Source organism: Syngnathus typhle, linkage group LG9, assembly GCF_033458585.1.
Source record: "Syngnathus typhle isolate RoL2023-S1 ecotype Sweden linkage group LG9, RoL_Styp_1.0, whole genome shotgun sequence".
Classification (NCBI taxonomy): domain Eukaryota; kingdom Metazoa; phylum Chordata; class Actinopteri; order Syngnathiformes; family Syngnathidae; genus Syngnathus; species Syngnathus typhle.
Window position 1 is genome coordinate 11,186,363 of NC_083746.1, and position 20,827 is coordinate 11,207,189.

Sequence of the window (20,827 nt, forward strand, 5' to 3'; positions counted from 1 at the left end):
CGGGAACACGATGAGCGCACGAGGTCCCTCACATGCGACATGTTCTCTTCCAGTTCCTCCACGCGCTCCAGGGCGGCGTTTTTGGTCTCTGCATCCTCCAGGAGAGCGCCCACATCAAACACGTTGTCCAAGTAGGCCTGGATTTGAACCTGCAGCTTATCACTCTCTGTGTGCTTGACTTTCTACAAGATGGACGGGGTTTTCCAGAGAAGACGTTATTAGCAGAGTCTGCGAGTTCTCCAAGGTGCAGCCATGCCAACGTTGTGCCTCAAAAAAAGAAAAGAAAATGCATTCACAGCTGCGTTGTTGCTTCAACTCACCTCTAAGAATTCATCCAAAGACAGCTTGGTGAAGTCGTACTGCAGATGAACCCGGAAGTTCATGTCTTCCACCGAGTGCACCACAATGTTGATGAACTGCATGCAGGCCACCTAAGGAGCAAGAAAAAGAAAAAAGTCAATATGAATGGATACAAATATACACACACACACACACGCACGCACACACACGCACACTATTGAATGGATACAAATATACACACACACACACACGCACACACACACACTATCTAGTAAGAGCGTAACTGTGCCAAAAAGGTGCCAATCAGCTCGGTCTGTTTACTTAAGCGCGGTGGCGGCGGCTCGACTCACACATTCAAGCACATCTGCTGCTTTTCTCTCACTGATCCTTTCAAGCACTTTCCGAAAACAGTTGCCATGAATGAAGGCGCTTAAAGGGGCCCGAGCTATTCTTTTATTCCGATCTGCTAACTAGGCCTACAAGCCGCGTGTGCAATACAATCTATTTATCGTAGCTTATCATTGATATTAGACGGCTTGCTAAATCATATATGTAGAGGACGCGATAATCCTCACAGCAAAAAAACCCCAAATCACTAAAGGATCTGCAAGCTGCATGCGGTTTACCTCCTGATTGAGGACGCCGAGGGATCGCGTTCAGTAGTTTGATTGAAACCGTGTGTGCGTGGGTGGGGGGAGGGGAAAATACCATGAAATCGATGTTGTTGTCTTCGTTCTTGAAATACTCCATTAGCTTCTCAAACCGCTGCTCCTCCATACAAACCTGCAAAACAAATCATTGTCTCAATCACTAACGTCCGGCTGGCCACGGTGGTAAAAGCGGACGCTGCATCCATCTTTGTGTGACGGAGGGAACGCATGCCATGAATGACTTTAGACAAATAATTCGAAAAGCTGGTGTGGAAAAGAGAAAGCACAAATGGAATGCTTAGAAAATATTGCCACAACTTTCTTCAGATGTAAAGTGACTTCTGAAAATTTTGGATGAAGAAATGCCAAGAGAGAAGTCTACAGTTCATCTGGAGGTCAGCGGTGGACTTCGATATGAAAAAAAACAAAACAAAGAAAACCGAACATGCAGTAAGTAGCTGACATCAAATAATATATATATATATATATATATTTTTTTTTTAAATCCCGAGACGGGCTATCAAAGTCAGTGTAACACCGCTATGCTTTTAAGAGGCCCCTTTCAATAACAAGTTGAAAAATTCAAAGTGTTCCTTTGAGCAGACTGCGAGAAAGCCCTCATTATTCTCGCCTTGCGTCTCTCATGAGATGAGCCCCTGCTTATTCTGCCACTTATGCTGGCTGGGGAGCCGCAGTGTGACGCTCAATTTTTAATTCAGGATTAAATTTTGCATCGACCGCACTGAACTCATGTTCGCCTGACGCATGCGACAAACGTCGCCTGAAGGCCTGAAAGCTTATTCATCAAGTCTGTCGCTCACATCTGCTTCTCTGCTAGTCGGCCTTTTGAGCGTGTGCCAAAGCCATTCTACTGCCGGGGTCCCTTCTCGTGAACGGCGGCTAAACGGGGGTCTGTGAGATGTTGACAAATAGCGCGTTTCCTGCACGCATTGCTACGAGCTGAGTCACCGTCTGCTCCTACCTCCTTGAAGTTGTCAAACGCGGACAGGATGATTTCGTGGCCTCCCCTTACGAGACAAACGGCCGCCAGGAGCTCCAACACCAAAGCTTTGGTTCTGTTGAAAAAAGAAATATTCTAACATTTTCTATATAAAAATATTTTTGGTCACAGAGACTAATTTAAATAATTTGATTGTGCTGATGACCCAAAATCTTTGGATTAGTTACAAACCAAAATGATCTTTGCAAACAAAAATCTCCACTAAAAGTCTCATGGAGCAAAATAAGTGTGGGAACCAAAATCAGCAAGTCAGTTTGTCATAAATCTGTTTACACGTTGCAGGGCCTCGCCTTTGGGGCTAAACGACACGGCGGGTTGAGGCAGGGTTAGTTGACAGGAAATATTTTGAATCTGCATGTGTCTGGATTAGAAACGATGTGAAAGTGGATTCGAGCGGGTTTCACATCCTCTGAGGGCAAATGATTTAATGCCACAGGTCAACATTAAGAAGCGGTTTACCTTGGGTTTTTATTGTTGAGACTTAGTGCAATTTCATTCACAGCATTTAAGTGGGACATGACCATGTTGAAGCCATACTGGAAAAGAAAACAAAAACATTACCAACTGCTCCAGAATTTATTTATTTACTTATGGCTTCTGACCTGGTAGTTCATGATAGCACGCAGGCACATGATGCAGACGTGGACGTCGTCTTTCTTGCAGACCAGCCTAGAGTTCTTCAGCGTCCTCCGGCTGGGCAACGTGTTGCATCTGAAAGTGTTGAGAAGTTGATGGTATGGCGAGAGAAAAAAAAAAAAAAGGACCAGAAAACCGGACCCCCCCTCAGTTATGGCCCACCTAACAGGACTAACACAAAAGCCGTATAAACTACAGCCTAGCCGGGGGACCACTTGATGCTCTCTTTTAACGCTTTAATTTAATGTCTTTCACGGCAATATCAAAAACACAACGGCGCCAGGGTCATTTGCATGCAGACAAAACAGGTCCTTTCTCTCAGTCCGGCGCTCGTAAAAGTTAAATGGCAAAGCGGCTTTGCGAGACAGGCTGCTGAGGACAACGGTATTTATTTTCAGACTGGGAAGTCGCAAGGTTCCATAACAAACCTGGAAAATGTATCTTCAGGCTCTTAGAGACAAGACGCGCCAGTTCATGTCAGCAGGGGGCGTGACCACTCACATGAGACACAATATTTTCATCTCAAAATCGCTATCATGATCGAGGATTGTTGTGTAAGAGGGAAAGCATCAACTCGCTTGGACTTGTCGGAAACCACCCAAACTTTATACAAGCAATTCAAGTGGAATGTGATAATTGTGAAAAGCTCAAAAGGGGGTACATTTCTGCATGTATAAACCATGTAGACAAAAATATTGGGACTCTTGCTATTTGCTCACAACTCAAGAAAAAAACTTGGCTCGAGGTGTTTTTATCCAACGTGAAGATTTCAAATCTCCAGCGACAGCACCAGGAAAATCTTTGAAAGCGAGGAAGAGAAATTATTTGATCAGGGAATTCTAAAGGATGCTACATGCGGGTAACCTGATCTCACAAACTAAAAAATTCTACACTTCTACATACTACAGTGCTCTTATAGCTAGCTAACTAGGGAGCTAGCTCGAGGCAGAACCTACCGTCTTATTTGTGAACACTTTGGACAGTTGAGTGAGCTGGGTGACCTTCGGGGTAGCAGTGTGAAACAAAAACAATTACTTGTAGCATTTTTTGGGACATTTTTTACATTCCATATAGAACAAGAGTGTTGTTTGCGTCTAGTGCTCAGCTCCTACAGGGGCCTTTTGCATGGAAACTGCGCCGGATGGCATTCGGGGAAGCGCACAGGCACGGGAGGCAGGAACAATAGCGGCAAAAAAAGCTATTTGAGAGCGCAGGAGGAGAGGACGGCAGTACAAATAATTCACATCCCCGACACAGACAACGCAAGCGGGGCAGTTCGAGAACAATGAGCCTAGCCGGGGGCTTGTGTGTATTTGAGCATGTCTTTGGATGCAGCGGGGGAGGTTTGGGCTACGCCGACGTTTTGACCTGCCTGCTGTCGAAGACGGGCAGACACAAGAGAAGACTAAGGAGGACACAACAGAAGACATTCAACCTCATTGAGAGAGCCATTAGCTGTTTTTTTTTGTTTTTTTAATGTGGTTCTTTTCAAGAAATAGCAAGGGAATAAAAATATGTCCCAACAGTGTGATTTGGCTAAAAATGGTTCATGTGGTCATGTGTTTGTCTGGCTCAATGGAAGTCTTTGTGCGGAAGGTGTTCAAGTTAACCCCTTCAAACAGAAGGATTGGAGGTCACACGAGTCAATGTGCGTGCCGAAACATCAATGGAATGACAGGACGGATTAGAAAATATATTAGCGTGATCTTATCATTACCTACCGCCAAAGCTTCCGGACTTAAATTGTATGATTTGGTGCAACCCCCCCCAAAAAAACTATTTATTCTGTCACGAACAAAATCAATGTTAGCAATTAAACGTATCTTAAGGCATTTAGAGGCACTTTTGAGACCACATGGCGAAGAATAAAAAAAAAAGACATAAGGTACCGTAACGTTGAGTGGCGCCCCGCCCGGGTGATGCCGTTCCCGCTGAGGGGCGATGACAGCACGCTGCCTCCGTGCAGATCTTCAATGGAGCGGCTCCAAGGTTTGGACTTGTCCAGCAGGGCCTCTGAGCCGTTTTCCACAGACTCGCCATCGAACCTGTCGCAGCGTGGACACAAATGTGACATTAAGGCAGCTGAATATTTATTACACTGCTTAAGTCAGCTCATTGCTTAGCGTGTCAGCGTAACAATGACAGCAAATATATTTTTTTTAACACATCAGCATTTCATTAACAGCATTCCCGACTTTGTTGGCAAAAAGAACTGGCAGAGTGAGTTACGACTGTTGGTATTTGGGCTTTTCATTCTACTGCGGTGCCAGCTCGGGGTAAACAAAATGTGGACGTCGTATAATAACATATGGTGGAGTGGGCTGCGTGAATTAATCACTTAAGTGCAGGCTTCTTAGAACAAGGGACCTTGTGACTGACTGATAATCTCGCCATCAATCTTTAGAAAAGAAGCTAAAGGGCCCGACTGACTTTTGGAGCAAGCGTGCAGCGAGCGTGTGCTGTGTGTGCGTGTGTGTGTGTGTGTGTGTGTGTGTGTGTGTGTGTGTGTGTGTGTGTGTGTGTGTGTGTGTGTGTGTTGGGGGCGGACGCATCAGCGACTCTGCAGAATGGCAGCATTGTCTTCTTGTCACTTTTTTTGCACATTGGACGAGTGAATACGCTGGAAGTGACTTACGTGACAGCGTACTGAGCAAAAGACAGATATTCCACCAGTACGTCCAGGCCTTTGTTTTCTTCGTTGAGGAACTCTCTCACCCACCTGCAAACAGCAGCAAAAAAAATTAAAAAGCGATTTCGTTTTAAATTACCTTTAATAGGACGCAGTCAAGTATAAGACACTTTGCCACCATATTGAAAGACAGAGAACCTTTATTTAGTCCAGACCTCTGAGGGTGTTCCTCTGACAGGCCCAATTGTTTTGTAATGAGAGAAATTTGCAGGGTATAAACATAATGGCGCCCAAGCATGCTCCCTAAATGTCCTTATGAGCCCCTTGTGTCGTTACTGTGTGGACACTGGGGATGGGGACCAGTCAAGTGGTGCCTGGTAGGGTTGCTGGAGAAAAAGAAAAGCCCCAGGAGGTGTAGTCATGTTGTGCCACATGGTAATCATTACCACAGGGACAAGTCACAATCCTTCCATTGACCACATGTTAGTGAGCACCACGCAACTCCACCATTCTACGCTTGGTACATTTCACCTCTGAACACACGCTGTAATTATTCACTGTCTGAGAGGGTGACATCTTGCCCCCTCGCGCCCCCACCACTTCTGCCCCATTCCTATTATGCTAATGCTCCATTGTCTAGATTAAGACGATTACTGATGTAATCTAGTTTACTGGCATAAGGTCTCGGACAATTCAATTAATCTGTGTAAACAATTCCTGGACTAAATATTGACAGCCAGACGTGATTCCCAAAGGTTTATTCAGAGGTCTGGAGTGTAAGCTTCCATTTTGGAGGTACGTATGACGCTGCTTTGAAATGTTTACAAGCAGTCACAACAGCTAGCATGTCTTGCTAGCAAGTCAGATACGCATCAGTTGGGCTGTTATGGAACGTCCAAGTCAGAATATGAAATGAGACAACTTGTTTTTCCAATGTGGTGTCAACCGTCGTGCGCTGACTCACCCTATATGATTGGTCCGCAATGAAATTTCCAGTTCCCTCAGGACTTGGGTGGACTCCTGAACTCTTCGGCGGAATTTCTAAGGAACAAGAAGGATGAGTTAATATTTGATAAAGCCAACCAGGTCGGTAAATCAATTCATAGCGCAGGGGATGTTTGTGGCTAGCTAGATTTTGGAAGGAGGATAGCAGCAGGCACAGAGATTGAGTTCGCCACACACACACACTAAGCCGCCAGTAACCGCTGAGCAGTAAACGAAACGGAGAGCTGACTCAGTGGAAACTCTGAAGATCTCGCATGTGATCTTGTTAAGTGCCGTTTGGCATCTTGATGACATTTACTAACCGAATTGGTTCAAAAGCGAGCAGGGCGGACAAACGGCTGGCTAAAAAGAAATGCTGCGACACGAATGATGAATGAAAAGCAGGGCCCTTAGACTGTTACACAACTAGAAGAAGAAACTGTCGTTAAATAATGAGCGGTGGAGAAGGCAGAGGAGGGCAGACGAGGACATCGCTAATCAGGAGCGCCTCGGAAAGGGGAAAAGGGGAAAAAGTGCTACTGGAGTGTCTTGAAATAGTTCACATTATAATTAAGTTTTCTAATTTGAAACGTTTTAAGAAGTTACATTACAATTATGAAATATAATTTTTTGTCATAAACGTCAACTTAGCATTTCTAACTTGGCAAATTAACAGCTTGTTTTACAAACAAGTTCAGTTAGTAGAATCAATATTTGCTATCTGGTGACTATTCAACAAATACAAACCAATTCAATGTTTGGGGGGGGGGGGGGGGGGACATTAAGGCTAAACGTGTTTTCTTGTAGCTGTTCCCACCCTGAGTCTTCAGGCTTGGGCGGTGCGTTTAGCACATGAGCAGATGAGAAACAGTTTTTTTTATTAGGGAGGAGCCCTTTTGTGCGGAAAGCATATTTTGGGGTACTGTGCAGGCTCCCAGATGCAGCCCCCCCTCTCCCTTCTCTCCAGGCAACCGCCGCGCACTCCACATAAGTACAACCAGCTGCGAGCCAGAGGAGGACCAGAGGGAAGGAGAAGAGCAGCGAAAGTGTACAAGGGGAGAATTTGGAGATGTTGGAAACATATCAATGGCTGATACATTCTTGAGGACTGGTTGGATGGGAGCTCAAGCTCCTTGGGCGCCCATTGGCTGGGAGCTGCGGCCAGGAATGCACCGGATCCTGCCTGCCTATACAGAAAGCTCAGGCAATGACCTCCAGCTCTCTCGCCGCCGCCGCACAATGTGGCAATTGTTTGAGTTTCAAGAAAAAGGGGGACGGCGCAGGAATGTAGAAAGAAGCCCCATAACTCTTTCTCTCTTGCCTCTTTTTGTCTTCCTCCCTTGTTTTTCCCCGCTCGCATGTCGCCTTTCCTTGACTGTCTCTCTCTCTCTCTCTCTCTCTCTCTCTCTGCAATGCTCAATTTAGTCTCCAAATTAACAGCCGTGTGTCCTTTGGGTTCTTGACCGAGGGACAAAAACACGCAGTGCTCAATTGTGTAAACAAAACGACACGTGCTAATATAAACCCCAAAACTGGTTTGTCAGGACGCCACAAACTATGATACGCAAAAGTCAACAAGACCACGCCCCCCGTGACCCCGTGTCTACTTTTCAACGCTTGCCTTTCGAAACGCCTTGAAGCATCATAACAATGTGGGATCTACAAAAGAATGTTTGCTGACTAAGCTAATGAGAACCAAGCATTTTTTGAGCCCATTTAGGAAAACGATAGTTTCTGTACAATCCAGTAAATTAGTTTTTCTAGTCAATCCTTATGCCCTGTTGTATGGATTTAACACACCTCCTCTTCTGCTATGTTCCCTGAGAAACACCGTTATTTGTTTTGTATGGAGAAAAGTTCCCATGGGAGCTTTTGAGTGCTATCTATGCTCAGCTGGAGGAACATCCTGGAGGAGATAGGACGAGTTGAGTGGGAAGGGGAAAAGCTGTGCCAGTGGAACAGGGCATCATCGAGCAGAGACAACAACTTATTATGTAGCAAGGGTGTCTCACCTTCCTCGTGACTGCCGGGTCAAGATAACTCCTCAGCTTTTGGATGTACGTGTGTGGTGGGTTTTTCACTTGGAATCGTTCCTGTCAACAAAAGGAGACAGCAAAAGAGTCAGACGAGAAACGTTTTTACCAGAAAGCCCTCCGATGTAATGTATAAGCAGTTGTGGAAGCCAACCAAGCGCCGGCTAATTCTTCAGCGGACACAATGTTTAAACCAGTGGCTCTTCACCTTTTTCCTTGTTCGCACCCCATTCAATTCACCAACCAGTTCTCGCACCCCTAACCCTAAATAATTATTATAATAATAATTGGTTTACTTTACAACTATAAGGCTTAATTAGCATTATCCCTAATGCCAATTAACACAATGACTTCTTGATTTCCAGAATTTTTCACTTTTTTCGGTTACCCGACCATTATCCCCGAAAAATTGTAAATTTCCCCAAGGGTGTCCTCACTCCCCCTAGGAAGCATTCTCGCCGCCCCGGTTAAGAACCACTGGTTTAAACCATCTCGGTGCGCAAATGCAAAACTTGACATATTAATTAATTAGTGACGCTGTTTTTCTTGGGAAAAAAAAACCGCAGCTTTCACTTGCGTTATGTTGGAACTTCTCAGGCTAATATTTACTTTCCGGCCCAGACCAGAATATAGCTGCGCTTGAAACGAGTCTCCTGAGCATTTGTAACTGCTAGCGAGCGCAACTGTCTGCTGGCGCTTGGGATCAGTATGGATCATGTTTTCCCCATTCTTTTGCATCAGCACGAGAATGTCACGCCTAGCGGTTGTAGACTAGCTAACAGCTAATAGCAAAACTACTAGCTAACAGCTAATGGCGAAACTAGCCTTGAAGATTATCAAGTCATAACACTGGGCCAGAATCACGGTCATGCTCAAAAGGCACTGCATTGGGTAGATAAGCTGGACAAGGTTAAGCCCAAATTTAGCTAGACAATGTAAATAGCACAAGATTAGCGCTAACTCAGATCAACGGGATCATCACCGTTATTAGCCACTTGTGGTCTACTTTGTTTCCTGAAAATCACTGAAGAGTGTACAGGATCTGTATTTTCATCCCAGTCATCACAAACAAAATTAAACGCGCACGGCTCCCATTTGTCTTGTATTTAAAAACAATAAATTCATAATCAGTGTGGTAAATGAAATGTTTAATACTAAACATTTATAGTTGGTTATGGATAAATGCCAATGTAAACTTTGGTCTGAGGTGGCTCAATTGATTACTCTTCAGAGTGTGTTTTTAACCTTGTCGTCGCACTATTTGATCTTTCAAAATGTATGGGCTGTGCCTGCATCTTCAGGGTTTATTGTTCAGAGTGTCAAAACCTGTCAACTCCATTCCTTGGGCTCCCCCGGGCAGTGTTGCTATGGGTACTAAAAGAGTCACCCTGTAGCTTTGACACAAGAAAGTACTCAGTCGGATGTAGCAAAAGTAAATTTTGGAGTATTTACAGTGGAGAGTCTACACACTGTTCAAATGTAATTTTTTTTGTGACATATAAAATAATTAACCACCAAAATATTTATAATCAAGTTACATCAATGATGGGAAAAATTCAGACTTTTTTCTATCAAAAAATAGACTTTTGTGTAGACTTTTTAAATTAGCCGTAAATTCATGGAACAGTCCCACTTCACGTTGGCTTATTGGGTTAAGTCTTCAGAATTGAAAATTGCATTGCGGATCGTAAAAACTTAACCTTGTTAAACGCTGACTGTAACAGTAGCAAAAAAGAAGAAGAGGAGGAGGATCTTTGACTAGCTGTAAGCCGCCCAGTAGGATCTGTAGCACAGTTCCCTTCAGGGTCAGTGGCTAACTATACACTCGGGGTGGCTGGTGGTCCTCATCTCTTATCCTATTTTCTCTTCTGCTCACAAAGGCAGAAAACTCTTGTCACAGCGGGTCGAGTGGAGCATCGCGAGCACAAGTGAGAGCGCAGTGCGCTCCCGTGTTATTTTCCACACGCAGCACTGACGCAAATAACAGGCCGGGCTATTTAACCGGCTAACTGATGTGAGCTCCCCGCTGAGCCACTTAAGTCACTTGATGCCAAGCCAGGCCAGTGTGTCAGGACCGTGAAAGACTTAGGGCCTGATTTGCCAAGGGTTTGCGTGTAGGCACAAACTTCATTAGTCACGCAAACAGATGTGGAAAATGATTTACTAACCGGGCGCAAAACAGGACAGCGCTGATTTACCAAAAAATTCAAGGGGGCGGGAAATAAACATTTTTGAAATGCCAGCAACAAACATTATCACTGTGAATAATCTATTTGGTCATAAAACGCAATGTTATGTAGGATGGAATGTAAAACAAATCGTTTGATTGGGTGTTGGTGTACTGTACCTAATATTATGGTAGTGTGAGCAACAAAATCCTTTAACGCACCTGATCGCAGATGAGCTCCCACTTCTTCTCGTTGTCATACTGCCGCAACAGGCGAGCTTTGTCTGGCGGGAGATTCATCGAGTTCTGAAAGAGAGAGAAGAGATGAAATGTCATCACATCACTTCATCATCTTTGGAGCAGGCATAATACTTGATTGGATCTCAGTAAATATTCTGTGAGGCTTCATGCGATTTTAAAAGTGCTAACTCCCCCCCCTTTAATGTCCAAAACCTGACAATAAAATCAAAGTGGCTTGGCTTTAGCTGTTGAAAATGTTTTCCGCCCCGCCCTGATTGGCCGGCGCGACTCATCTATCAGTGTTGACTCTCCATTTTCCTTTCCATGGATTTTCCATCAGAGCTCTCCCGGGGAGAAAAGGGGAAGATAGATGATGAATACCCTCCGTTCAAGTCTATTTTCATGAATGAATAATGCAGAATCAGGTGCTGAGCGAGCCTTGACCGCTTTCCAACTGACTTTGGAGTTCTTCTAATGTTTGACTTGTCAGCGTGGTGTATTCTTGTCTGGCCTACACAAACCGGCCATGTAATTGAATAATGACACATAATGTGACGCACAATTACCGAATTGTCAAAAATCCTTGTGACTGCTTAGAGATTCATACGAGTGAGCAGAAGATTGAAAATAACAGCGAGCGTCGGTACAAAAAAAGGTTTCAGTTCATTTCAGTCTCCCCTGCAGGAGCGACCAGCAAATGTGATTAGTATTCAGGAGATGCGGCGAGGCTACAGATTGCCGCCGGGACTCAATGCTGGGAATCGGGTTGGGGGGGGGAGCAGCCGGATATCTACCTCGTCCCGCCTTTATGTCCCGTAACATATTAACTCATTCACTGCCACGGACGTATAACCTCGTCACGTGTTGGCGTGAAGTTCAAGTTTGAAAAAGTATGTTTGTAAAACTTTGGTGGTGAAATGTGTGTCACCATCATGAGAACAGTAGAAACAAAGTCACTGATAAATCCAATTTGAGCAATGCGCTGAGTCAGCATTTGTCAGCCTGTGTTGAATATCTGTAATTTACCATTTTGCAATATCAAACTTTTTTTTTCCAGAATTGTTGGTAAATGTTGACCTGGCTGAGGAATTTGAGAGGTGCCATTTTTGCAAAGTGACGACATGACCCCGTGAATCATAACCCAACGGATTGTCACGGTTGAGTCAGCAGGTTTGGGAGTCTAGGAGTTTAGGTGAACTGAAAACAAACGTTTGACTCATTTGCGTGGGTATCTGATGGAGCACCAAAAATATCACGCGGTCCAAAAAAAGACGCCATCATAAGTTGATCGAGTAACAGATGTCCATTTTTCTGATACATCCTATAGCGAGATGTAATCGATCCCATAAGAACCCGCAGCAGCTGCTTGTAATCTTCCGGGGCAAGACCCAACAAAAGTGCGTGGATTGACTTCATCTAAGTGCTGCTGATAATACAAAAAAAAAACCACACACATGCATCTGACAGATGCCGCTGACTGAAATTATAACCGTGCCTGTGCGCAAGCTAGCGTAACTCAAAGCAGTGACCCTAAACATGAGACACTCCCTGAAAGCGGTAATAATAATAAAAAAAAAAATCAAGACGACACAGGGGAACTCCGGCAGACTTCACTGGCATCCGGCCCACATCTGTACTCCATGTTTGTGAATTTGAGGAGACGCGCAGCATAATGATCACATTTTTGCTAAAGGTTATTTACTTCCTCTTTTGGAATGACGTGACACTGATATGATGCAGATTGGTCAATTTACACACGTGTCGCTTTTCTGTTAACTGCAATGTACAGAACATAACTTTTGAGACTTCAGATTTCTAGCGGTTTTTAGTTTTGGCCAAACCAGAGCGAATTATAGTTGTACTAGGTTCATCTTGTTTTTTCTTTTTCAATTACTTCACTGGTTCTTCTATATCAAACAATTTGTTTTAGGTTTATTTACCTGACATGTTTCGGCGGGTTCTTCCGCCTTCATCAGAGTGTCACAGAGCGAATTATGTTTGTGCTTTTGACCTTTGAGGTTGCGCATTGGGGTTACGGCTAGATAATCTATCACCGGAGACACCGCTAATAAAGTTTGACACTTTGACTGGAGTCATTTTACGACAGGCATATGTGCGTCAGCCGTGCCAAAATCAAACGCATGTTACTGTAATGTTTGACAGTAAACTTTCTGTACTGTGGCCTTTTCCGTGTTTTGGACGAAGCCCAGGTAGGAGCGCCCGACTAGCGTTAAGTGCACATCGCAAGCCGATTTCCATGGCAGCCAAGAAAGTTGAAAGCCTTGCGGGTCTTCATTTATTCACTGTCTGTCTCTACTTTGGCGCGGCTATTCTTGCAATATTCAGAAGACTTCTGACATGAAAGTGCTGAGAAATTCTGCCAAGGTTGTTGGACCCTAATTTGATCCGCGGCTCCTTCCGTCTATCATGAGCAGGTCGCAGTAGTTGTCACAAGCCAATAGTTTCATCGCAGAGGAAGGCTTGACTGTCTTAAACAACAAGCAGATACTTTATCTTGCCCTCGGGCTTTAAGACTCCAGATACAAACACAACCAATTAGCATCCGTGAATCCTCTCATTAAAAAAATCCCAAGTCGTAAAATGGCCAAAAATAGGCAGCCGGTTGAAATCCCACCATCTGCCAGGAGCTCTGCGGGGCCACAACCTTCCCAACACAGCTGGCTGAAAGAAGGAGGGAAAAGGAAAACACGGCCCACATGACGGACAGCCTTCACTCTTATACGACTGCGTAGTTTATGGGGTTTTTTTTTTAGTAACTCTGCGTTCGTTGCGGTTAAAAGTGCAAATGGTTCTAAGAGTGGCTGCTCAAATTAGCATTAGCTAAGTGTAAATGGTTCTAACAGTGACTGTGCTACATCAAATTAGGATTAGCTTTTTTTTTTTTACTTTACCATAGAAGTTCAGTTATCTAAGGCAGTTCTACCTCGCGGTCCAAAAATAGCACTTAAGTGCAAAATGATCCCAAAACTTTGGACGTTCTGCCTAACTCATTCTTTCCTTCTGGCTCACATTACTCCATGCGGGGGAGGGAAAATAAATGACGGCGAAAATCCTGTGAAATAGAGAGAAATTTGCAATTTGCAACATCTGCATGACTTGAAATGAAATGTGATGCAGTGAGCAGAAAAAAAATGCAGACGGATGACTATTCTCCGCCGGTTCATAACAATTATTTCATCATCTTACACGGTGACGTGCCACAACAAGACAAGAAACCATGTGTCAAAAGAAATATGCTCAAATTACTCAAGTGTGAACCAATCAAAGGCACTCACATAAATGATTATCGAGCTTCGTTTTCAGCATTTAATGCATGCTTGTCTTATTTTGAAGAACAAGTTTGCATATACCACACGAGCATGTGACAAGCTTGTGTAAAAACGTCTGAGAGCAATTAAAGGGAGTGCAGTGAAAGGAGCATCGCTTGGGCGCGAGCTAGCCCAAGCAAGCGGTCCTCTATTTATCATCACGCCACGCCGCTGTAATCCTTCAAGGCCACAGGTGTCCCCCGTCTGTTCTCAGATTATATATTTGTAATCCCCAAGAACCCCCGGGACCACCTACGCTACCCCCGCCTCACCCTCCCATCCCAGTCGCCGCCTACCTCGGGACGCTTCTGTTTATATTTGTGAAGCTGTTGCCCGGAATGTTTTACGAGCAAACACACGAGCGCATTCCAATGGCGTTCCATTCAGACCGAGATTGGACAACATTTTAGAATTTGATTTCACTATTTACTTTAGTTCAAATAAATTTTGTTCATTAAATCATCGCTAATGGCGCCTTAAGAATACTGATACAGTGTGTGGGTGGACTCAAAACTTCCTCTTTGCCATTAAATAATCAAGTATTGAATATGGACAACAGGTGGTCTCGCAAATCTCGACAACAATACGGAGTACGACCCAAGTCCACAAACGTTCTCTCCCATCGATACAGAAAGGGTGGTTTGCTTTCCAAAACGGCGCAAAGATGGGAATTGCTTTGGAGCAGCGTCGGAGAGCTGTCCAAATAAAACAAGTGTTACATGACCAGCTGACCACAGAGGAGGTCCGTCCGGTCAGGCCAGATGTTTGATTGCGAAAGTGTGCCGACCAAGATAAAAATGTCAACCATAAGAAGACAAGAGGACAGGAGACGCAAATACAACCTGCTGAAAGACATCTGCCACTGCCAATGTGTCCTTAGGCGAGGTCATTTGTACGGGCATAAACAGGCAGTTGTCATCTGCTACAAATACACACACACCACATTTGCTTTGTCTCGCAGCAAAGTGATAGAAACATTATCAGCGAGACAGACAGGGAACAAGGTCGACTTTCTGTTACTCGCACCAAAACAAGACTATCTGTGGTGAAAAATTAACACAAGAAAAATGTCAACCTATATATTTTTCTAAAAGCAGCTAATATGGATCTTGTGATTGTGAGAATGATGGCCTACTTATGGGGAAAGGTATCTGTGGTATTTCTCGGCTCGGAAGACAAAACATGTCGTGTGTTTTGGGCTATTTTCATCTGATATTTATGAAAAAAAAGAATTGTGCCCTTGGGCTGTTAATCGTATTGCATGTTTTGTACAATTGCGGATTAGTTTACAGGTCTCCTGTGGGGGGGGGGGGGGGGTCAAGCCCAAAAAAGCAGACTGTTGTATTGTCTGGAGCTAAGATGGAGTCTGTATCAAACACTGTCAAAAAGTACATTGAAATGCAACCGGACCTCCCATTCTGCACTGCAGATGTTAATTCTGGCAAGCTAGCTTCTTTTGTGCCTCAAGCAACTTCAAAAGGCTGCCACTGAACAACAGGCAACAACAAACAAATGTTTGTTTTGAATTTGGGTCAATCAAACAAGGTCACAAAATGCTCACAAATTGTCAACACGTCATCAAAAAGACCACAAACGGTGGAGGCGGAGCAAATCCGCATTCGTTCTCACGATGGAAGCTAATTAAGTGAACACATCTGGCTGGAGTTTTCTAAACAGGAATGGACGGAGGAGCTAGCTCAAGGTTTTCTGACAAAAAACAACAACACCAATGTCATGAGATAAAATTGGCAGTGGTACCAAAACACGCCACCCGATTAGTCAGTGTGACATCAGAATGTGTTCCGAGTCGAGCGCATGGAAGCGTCAACATTTTCTGGACCGGTCACAAATAAAAATAAAAGAAACACTAGCTGAGTTGTCAAAATTTTATTTCATTCAACATTGTGATAGAAGGATCATGTGAAAAAGAAATTCTGAAAAAAATCAAGACTCTTCCATTGTCCTTTTCGGGGTCGAGGGAGTTCCAGCAAATCTTGGCCAGGTCCAAATTACCGTTTTTTTTCCATGCATAATGCGCAAAATTTAACTAATTTATTGTCCTAAAATCTGGGGTGCGCATAATACATGGGTACAAAAAAAAAAAAAAAAAATTTTTTTTTTTTCAATCCGGATATCATACGGAGGCCGCCATTACAGATGCGGTTTCTTCTCTGCTGTTCACTTCAAACACGCTCCATACGAACACAATGCTCTCGTATCAGACGCTTGCTAGATCACCTGCTCGTATGCGGTCACAATGTACCCTACACAAATCCGAAACATTTCTTCGCTATTGAGTATGCTAGCGCATGCGCAGTGATACTGACCGGCAGAATAACATCCGGTTGTTCCCAAACATTATCTTTTTTCTGAAATAATTTTACATTTACGGACTTAAGTAGGAGTCAAAATTTGGGTGCGTATTATACATGGGTACAGGCTTTTTTCCAGCATCAACATGCCATTTTTAGGGTGCGTATTATACATGGGGGCGCATTATACATGGAAAAAAACGCTATTCTTCATCACTCACGTATTAATCTCAGTATCAGTTTTGCTCGATAGTCTGCCACCCAAGCAGCAGAATGAGAAGCAAACAGCCTCAAACTGACCTGAGAAGAACAATACAGAGAGGCCTAACACACAGCCAGAGAGAACCGTTCTTACATAATCTGCTGAGCCGAGCCCAGACAAGATGCCTTGGGGCTGCGCTCTGGGGATGTGAGTGACACATGATCACCTCACACCCCCCCCTCAAGAAAAATCTCAGCATCAACTGCTCATTTTTTACATTTCAAGGCTAATTGCTGGCGGGCTTCCTACGGGGCAAACGCATGTCCGCCATCATCCACAAGTGGATGGGGTGGCCTCTGGTTCTGGGTCCTGTGCCAGGCTCTGTGCTGGATTCCCAGCAAAATAAAGAACACCAGTGTTCACTGGCATTGCTGCACGGGTATAGGCCGCTGTTCGCCCTATGCCCATTGGACAATACCCTTTGTACTGCTTTTTAATGAAGAAGAGTCAACACAAGCAAGGCTAGATGAATCACTTCCTGGGTACCGAACCACTACCTTTAACCAACGGGAAAGTCATTTGGGACATGCAAAGAATCCATTCCACCGATAATATACTGGTGATAAACTATACAGAGCAACTCTTGAAACCAAAGCAAACGTTCTTCAATTGGGGGCAAAGGGACGCGTCACATTTTTGCGAATTCTCTTCAATTAAAGCGGAATGTTTGTCGACAGTCTCTGTAATTGTCCAAATACTTTTGGTCTTGACTATGAGTCACCCACCGAAACCAAACGCAGACAGAAAATGGTCATGAGTGCTTTTTTCCCCTCAATTGTTTCACATTAGCAAGTGTTCTGAAAATGACTAAAAATGGGTACGCCCGGTTGTCACTGTCAGCTGAGCGAGGAGGCCCTCGAGTGATTCATCTGATGCGCACTAGCTACAATGTGACACCAATAACATCAGATGGAGGAGCCGGCAAATGAGCTTAGATGTAATCTGGCCAGACTAACTCTGAAATGCAACTACCGTACAGCAACAGATAAAGTCTCCATATGGCAGGTTGACACGAAACAACTCAAAACATTTCCACCTCGGCAACACAAGTGGCTCATTTGCCGCTTGTATTTCAATATGATTGTGAGCCACTCGAGAAACGTAACCGCCACTTTGAAGTTTTGTTTACAGCAACGCATCATTTGAGTCAGACGGTCGTCTTTAATCAGAGCAGCGACGCCGACTCGTTTTCAAAATAGTTGCAAAGGCCAGTTCTCGAACGCGAGCCTCACATGTACACACTCGCCACCTAAATCCTTTCCCTTCTCTCAAACACGGATTAGCCGTTTAGCTAATTTATTAGGCAGGTAAACACGCCTCTTTTTGGTAGGTACAACCGATGAAAAAATTGGTTGCAAAATAGACAGTTACCACACGTATGACTTAATACTGACTCATGACTGATAGTTGACAATAGTAGATTACTAAAGATAACGTGCGGATATGATTGACTCAAAAATGAAAAAAAATGCTCCATAATTACATCTAATGATTTCATCTCACTGTGTCATGACAGGTCTCGAGTACAAAGTTTTGTCATTGCCGCCGTGATGAATGAGTCGGGATGCCCAGCGTGGTTAATCATCAGCCATTTAGATTGCAGTTGGTGGTGATAAGCAGCCATTGTCATCACAAAGGCAATCAAGGCTAGCAACGCATGATTGGAGCTTCAATGACAGTAAGTAAGGCTTAAAGCCTGCGATTAGGGCGCTAAATTCCGCTAATGCTGGAGGGCTTCCATGCCATCAAGAGCGGCTTGTGGAACGGAGGCCCGATCGAGCGTGTGTTGCAGCGCTTGTTGTTTTTGGGCGTCGCTTTTGTGAGACTGATATACGCTCTTCACAAAAAGTATTAGAACAACGAGGCTACATGGATTCTTGGGTTTTCCGCTAAAGATTTAGCTAGGAAGCATCTGTCCCACCCAAACAGCCCACTCGGGGATCTGACCTGATCTCCTTACCGGCTCGTCGACCCCCAACCTGAAAAGTTTTCAGTGAAAACGCGCATGAATGGAGCGGCAACATTTTTGACCTCATCTCACTTTGTTTTACGGTGGCACGAGCCGTAAGAAGTCGCCGCCGTCTCCAGCCAAATTCCTTTTGGCGCTGAGCCGCTAATGTTTATGAGCGCGCAATGAGAGGGCGACAATCACGTTTGACCCATATTTCTGAACCGCTGCTCAAATTTCAGCCCAGCTGCTCCACAACGCTTTTCAGTCTTCTGGGGGCTTTATCGGCTATCAAATAATCTTCTAGACTATGATGTGAAGATGGAAATATTACCTACAAAGTCTTGGAATCGCACAATCCCATGTCTCTCTTACTAAGTCAACAACAGTGTACATCATTTAAAAAGTCACATGGCCCACCACTCCCCCCCAAAAGATCCATTTCATAATTTCTTGGTAGCTAATGCAATACTGTTCGAAGCACAACACAATGTCAACTACTGGAATTTGCGCTACATCCACATGGCAACTCCAGCGGGGAGCAACAATCTGCCCAATTGCTAAATGAATCTCCCTGTAAATGGAAACGGAGCAAGATTACATCAGCCAAATCGGTTTTAATCTTAAAAACTACGAAGCAAGAGTTCTCTCAAAGGGCGAGGCAGCTTTTTAGCGATGTGTTTTGTATTATGTCATTGCACAATGCTTATGCCAGTCTACTTTGTGTTTAGTGTCTAAGAGACAACACAAGACTGCCGTAGAGAAAGATCAATACTCAGCATGTTTATTACAAGGTGACAGATGGTCCAACCACTGACCTCATAAAATTGGAGAAGACAGCCTAAAAGAAAGCCTTTCTAAATTACTATTTCCTTTCATGAATTGCCTTTTAAGTGGTCCTTTGAAATAAAATTAGGAGCTGAATTTAGGAGATTTTGTAACGCTCAAAGTGAGAAATAAATTTGTTGTAATTAACATTTTCAAGTATTTTCTCATATTTTGTGAAAAACATTTGCAATTCACTGCCTCTGTCAAAGGGTTATCGGTGCTCCAAATACGTTTTTTCCACTTTTTAGGGTTGGGTCCCATAACACGCTTTTAGATCCACTACGGAGTAAATTTCATGTTGACTTTTTGTGCAATTATCACTTTATATTTGAGGCTGAAAATGTTTGAGAAAGCCAATAATCAGAAGCAACATGAAATCGTTCGTAGGTTGGGCAGGTTCTGGGAACTCTGGGAACAACAAAAGGACTACCAAGGGTCCAACCCAAACTCACACAGCTGTCCCATCTCAGGACTGAAAAACAACAAACCTAAGTTTAAAAAAAACATTTCTACTTACCAAAACGATAGCAAATCTTTCCTCCAGTTCCCCAGGTTCCGGCATGGGTAGTTTTAGGGGCATGTTGTGGCCCCTGAGATCCGTGTGCTGGTCCATGCTCCCTGCGTTCCCCATGTTGACTTGGAATTACCACTTTAGTTCAACCTAAAAAAAAGTATCCACACGTGTTTTAAAAAAAAAAAAGTTCTATTATTGCCGTGCTCACTTCTTCAACATATCGAACACATGTGAGGAGTGAGGCGGAGGGCAACGGAACGCGGCGAGCCCCTGGTGAGGACGCATTTTCCCGGCAGTGGCGGCGGAGGTGCTGCTGGTGGTAGTCGTAAAACAAACCTGGAAACTTCTCTCGCTGTTATCCGAATCTCGCCCAATTTCGATCGCGCTTCCACTCGGCGAGGATGACGAGGGGCATGATTCACGCTTTGCACTTACTTTCCACGCCGCGGAGTAGTCCCGACGAGGAGGTGGTGTGTGTGAGGGGGCGCGCGCGCGTGTGTGTGTGTAGTCATTAACTAGTCCCTCCTCTCCTGAGAAGATAGTCAAGGAGGAGGAGGAAAGAAAGAGGAGGGGATCCAAACTTACACGGTCACCCTGCAGCTTCACACAACGCTCATGCCGCACCACAATGACTCCTTTCAAACGGGCCGAACCTCCTCCGTCTTCTTTTCCTCCGGGGCGTAGCTCCACTAAAGCCGTAGCCAAGGAGATGACATTTTTTCTATTGCATTGTGGTACTTTGAGTCCCTGAAAACAAGAGGAAAAAGCGCTTTTAGACGACGTACTCTTCCTTACCGTTTGAAGTGCTCTTTAATCTTTGACTTAGTCTTCCAAAGACAAACGTGAATACGTACCCTACGTAAAACAAACACATCGTAGCATCTAATTGTTTGCTTTATGAGGTGCAGTAAACATTTTTGAGTAAAGTCACAACTTTTTGCTGGGCAGTTCGTGACCGACTTCGATGTGACCCA

General features: G+C 44.3%; 1 protein-coding gene across 3 annotated transcripts in view; it reads right to left on the minus strand.

Moving 5' to 3' along the window:
• Positions 1-20,369, minus strand: part of fmnl2a (formin-like 2a) — a 28,074-nt gene extending 7,705 nt beyond the window's left edge. For 2 of the 3 annotated variants that reach the window (XM_061286490.1, XM_061286491.1), the window contains exons 1-13: positions 20,190-20,369; positions 19,857-20,000; positions 10,643-10,726; positions 8,233-8,313; positions 6,201-6,277; positions 5,243-5,326; positions 4,497-4,652; positions 2,574-2,682; positions 2,431-2,507; positions 1,933-2,026; positions 1,009-1,083; positions 321-431; positions 33-182 (exon numbers count right to left, since the gene is read on the minus strand). In XM_061286490.1, the coding sequence (XP_061142474.1) occupies positions 33-182; positions 321-431; positions 1,009-1,083; positions 1,933-2,026; positions 2,431-2,507; positions 2,574-2,682; positions 4,497-4,652; positions 5,243-5,326; positions 6,201-6,277; positions 8,233-8,313; positions 10,643-10,726; positions 19,857-19,970 (1,212 nt within the window). In that variant the 5' untranslated portion in view covers positions 19,971-20,000; positions 20,190-20,369. The remainder of the gene's footprint in view (positions 1-32; positions 183-320; positions 432-1,008; positions 1,084-1,932; positions 2,027-2,430; positions 2,508-2,573; positions 2,683-4,496; positions 4,653-5,242; positions 5,327-6,200; positions 6,278-8,232; positions 8,314-10,642; positions 10,727-19,856; positions 20,001-20,189) is intronic. The other variant, XM_061286488.1, reaches the window with a different exon arrangement.
• Positions 20,370-20,827: the final 458 nt, after the last annotated feature.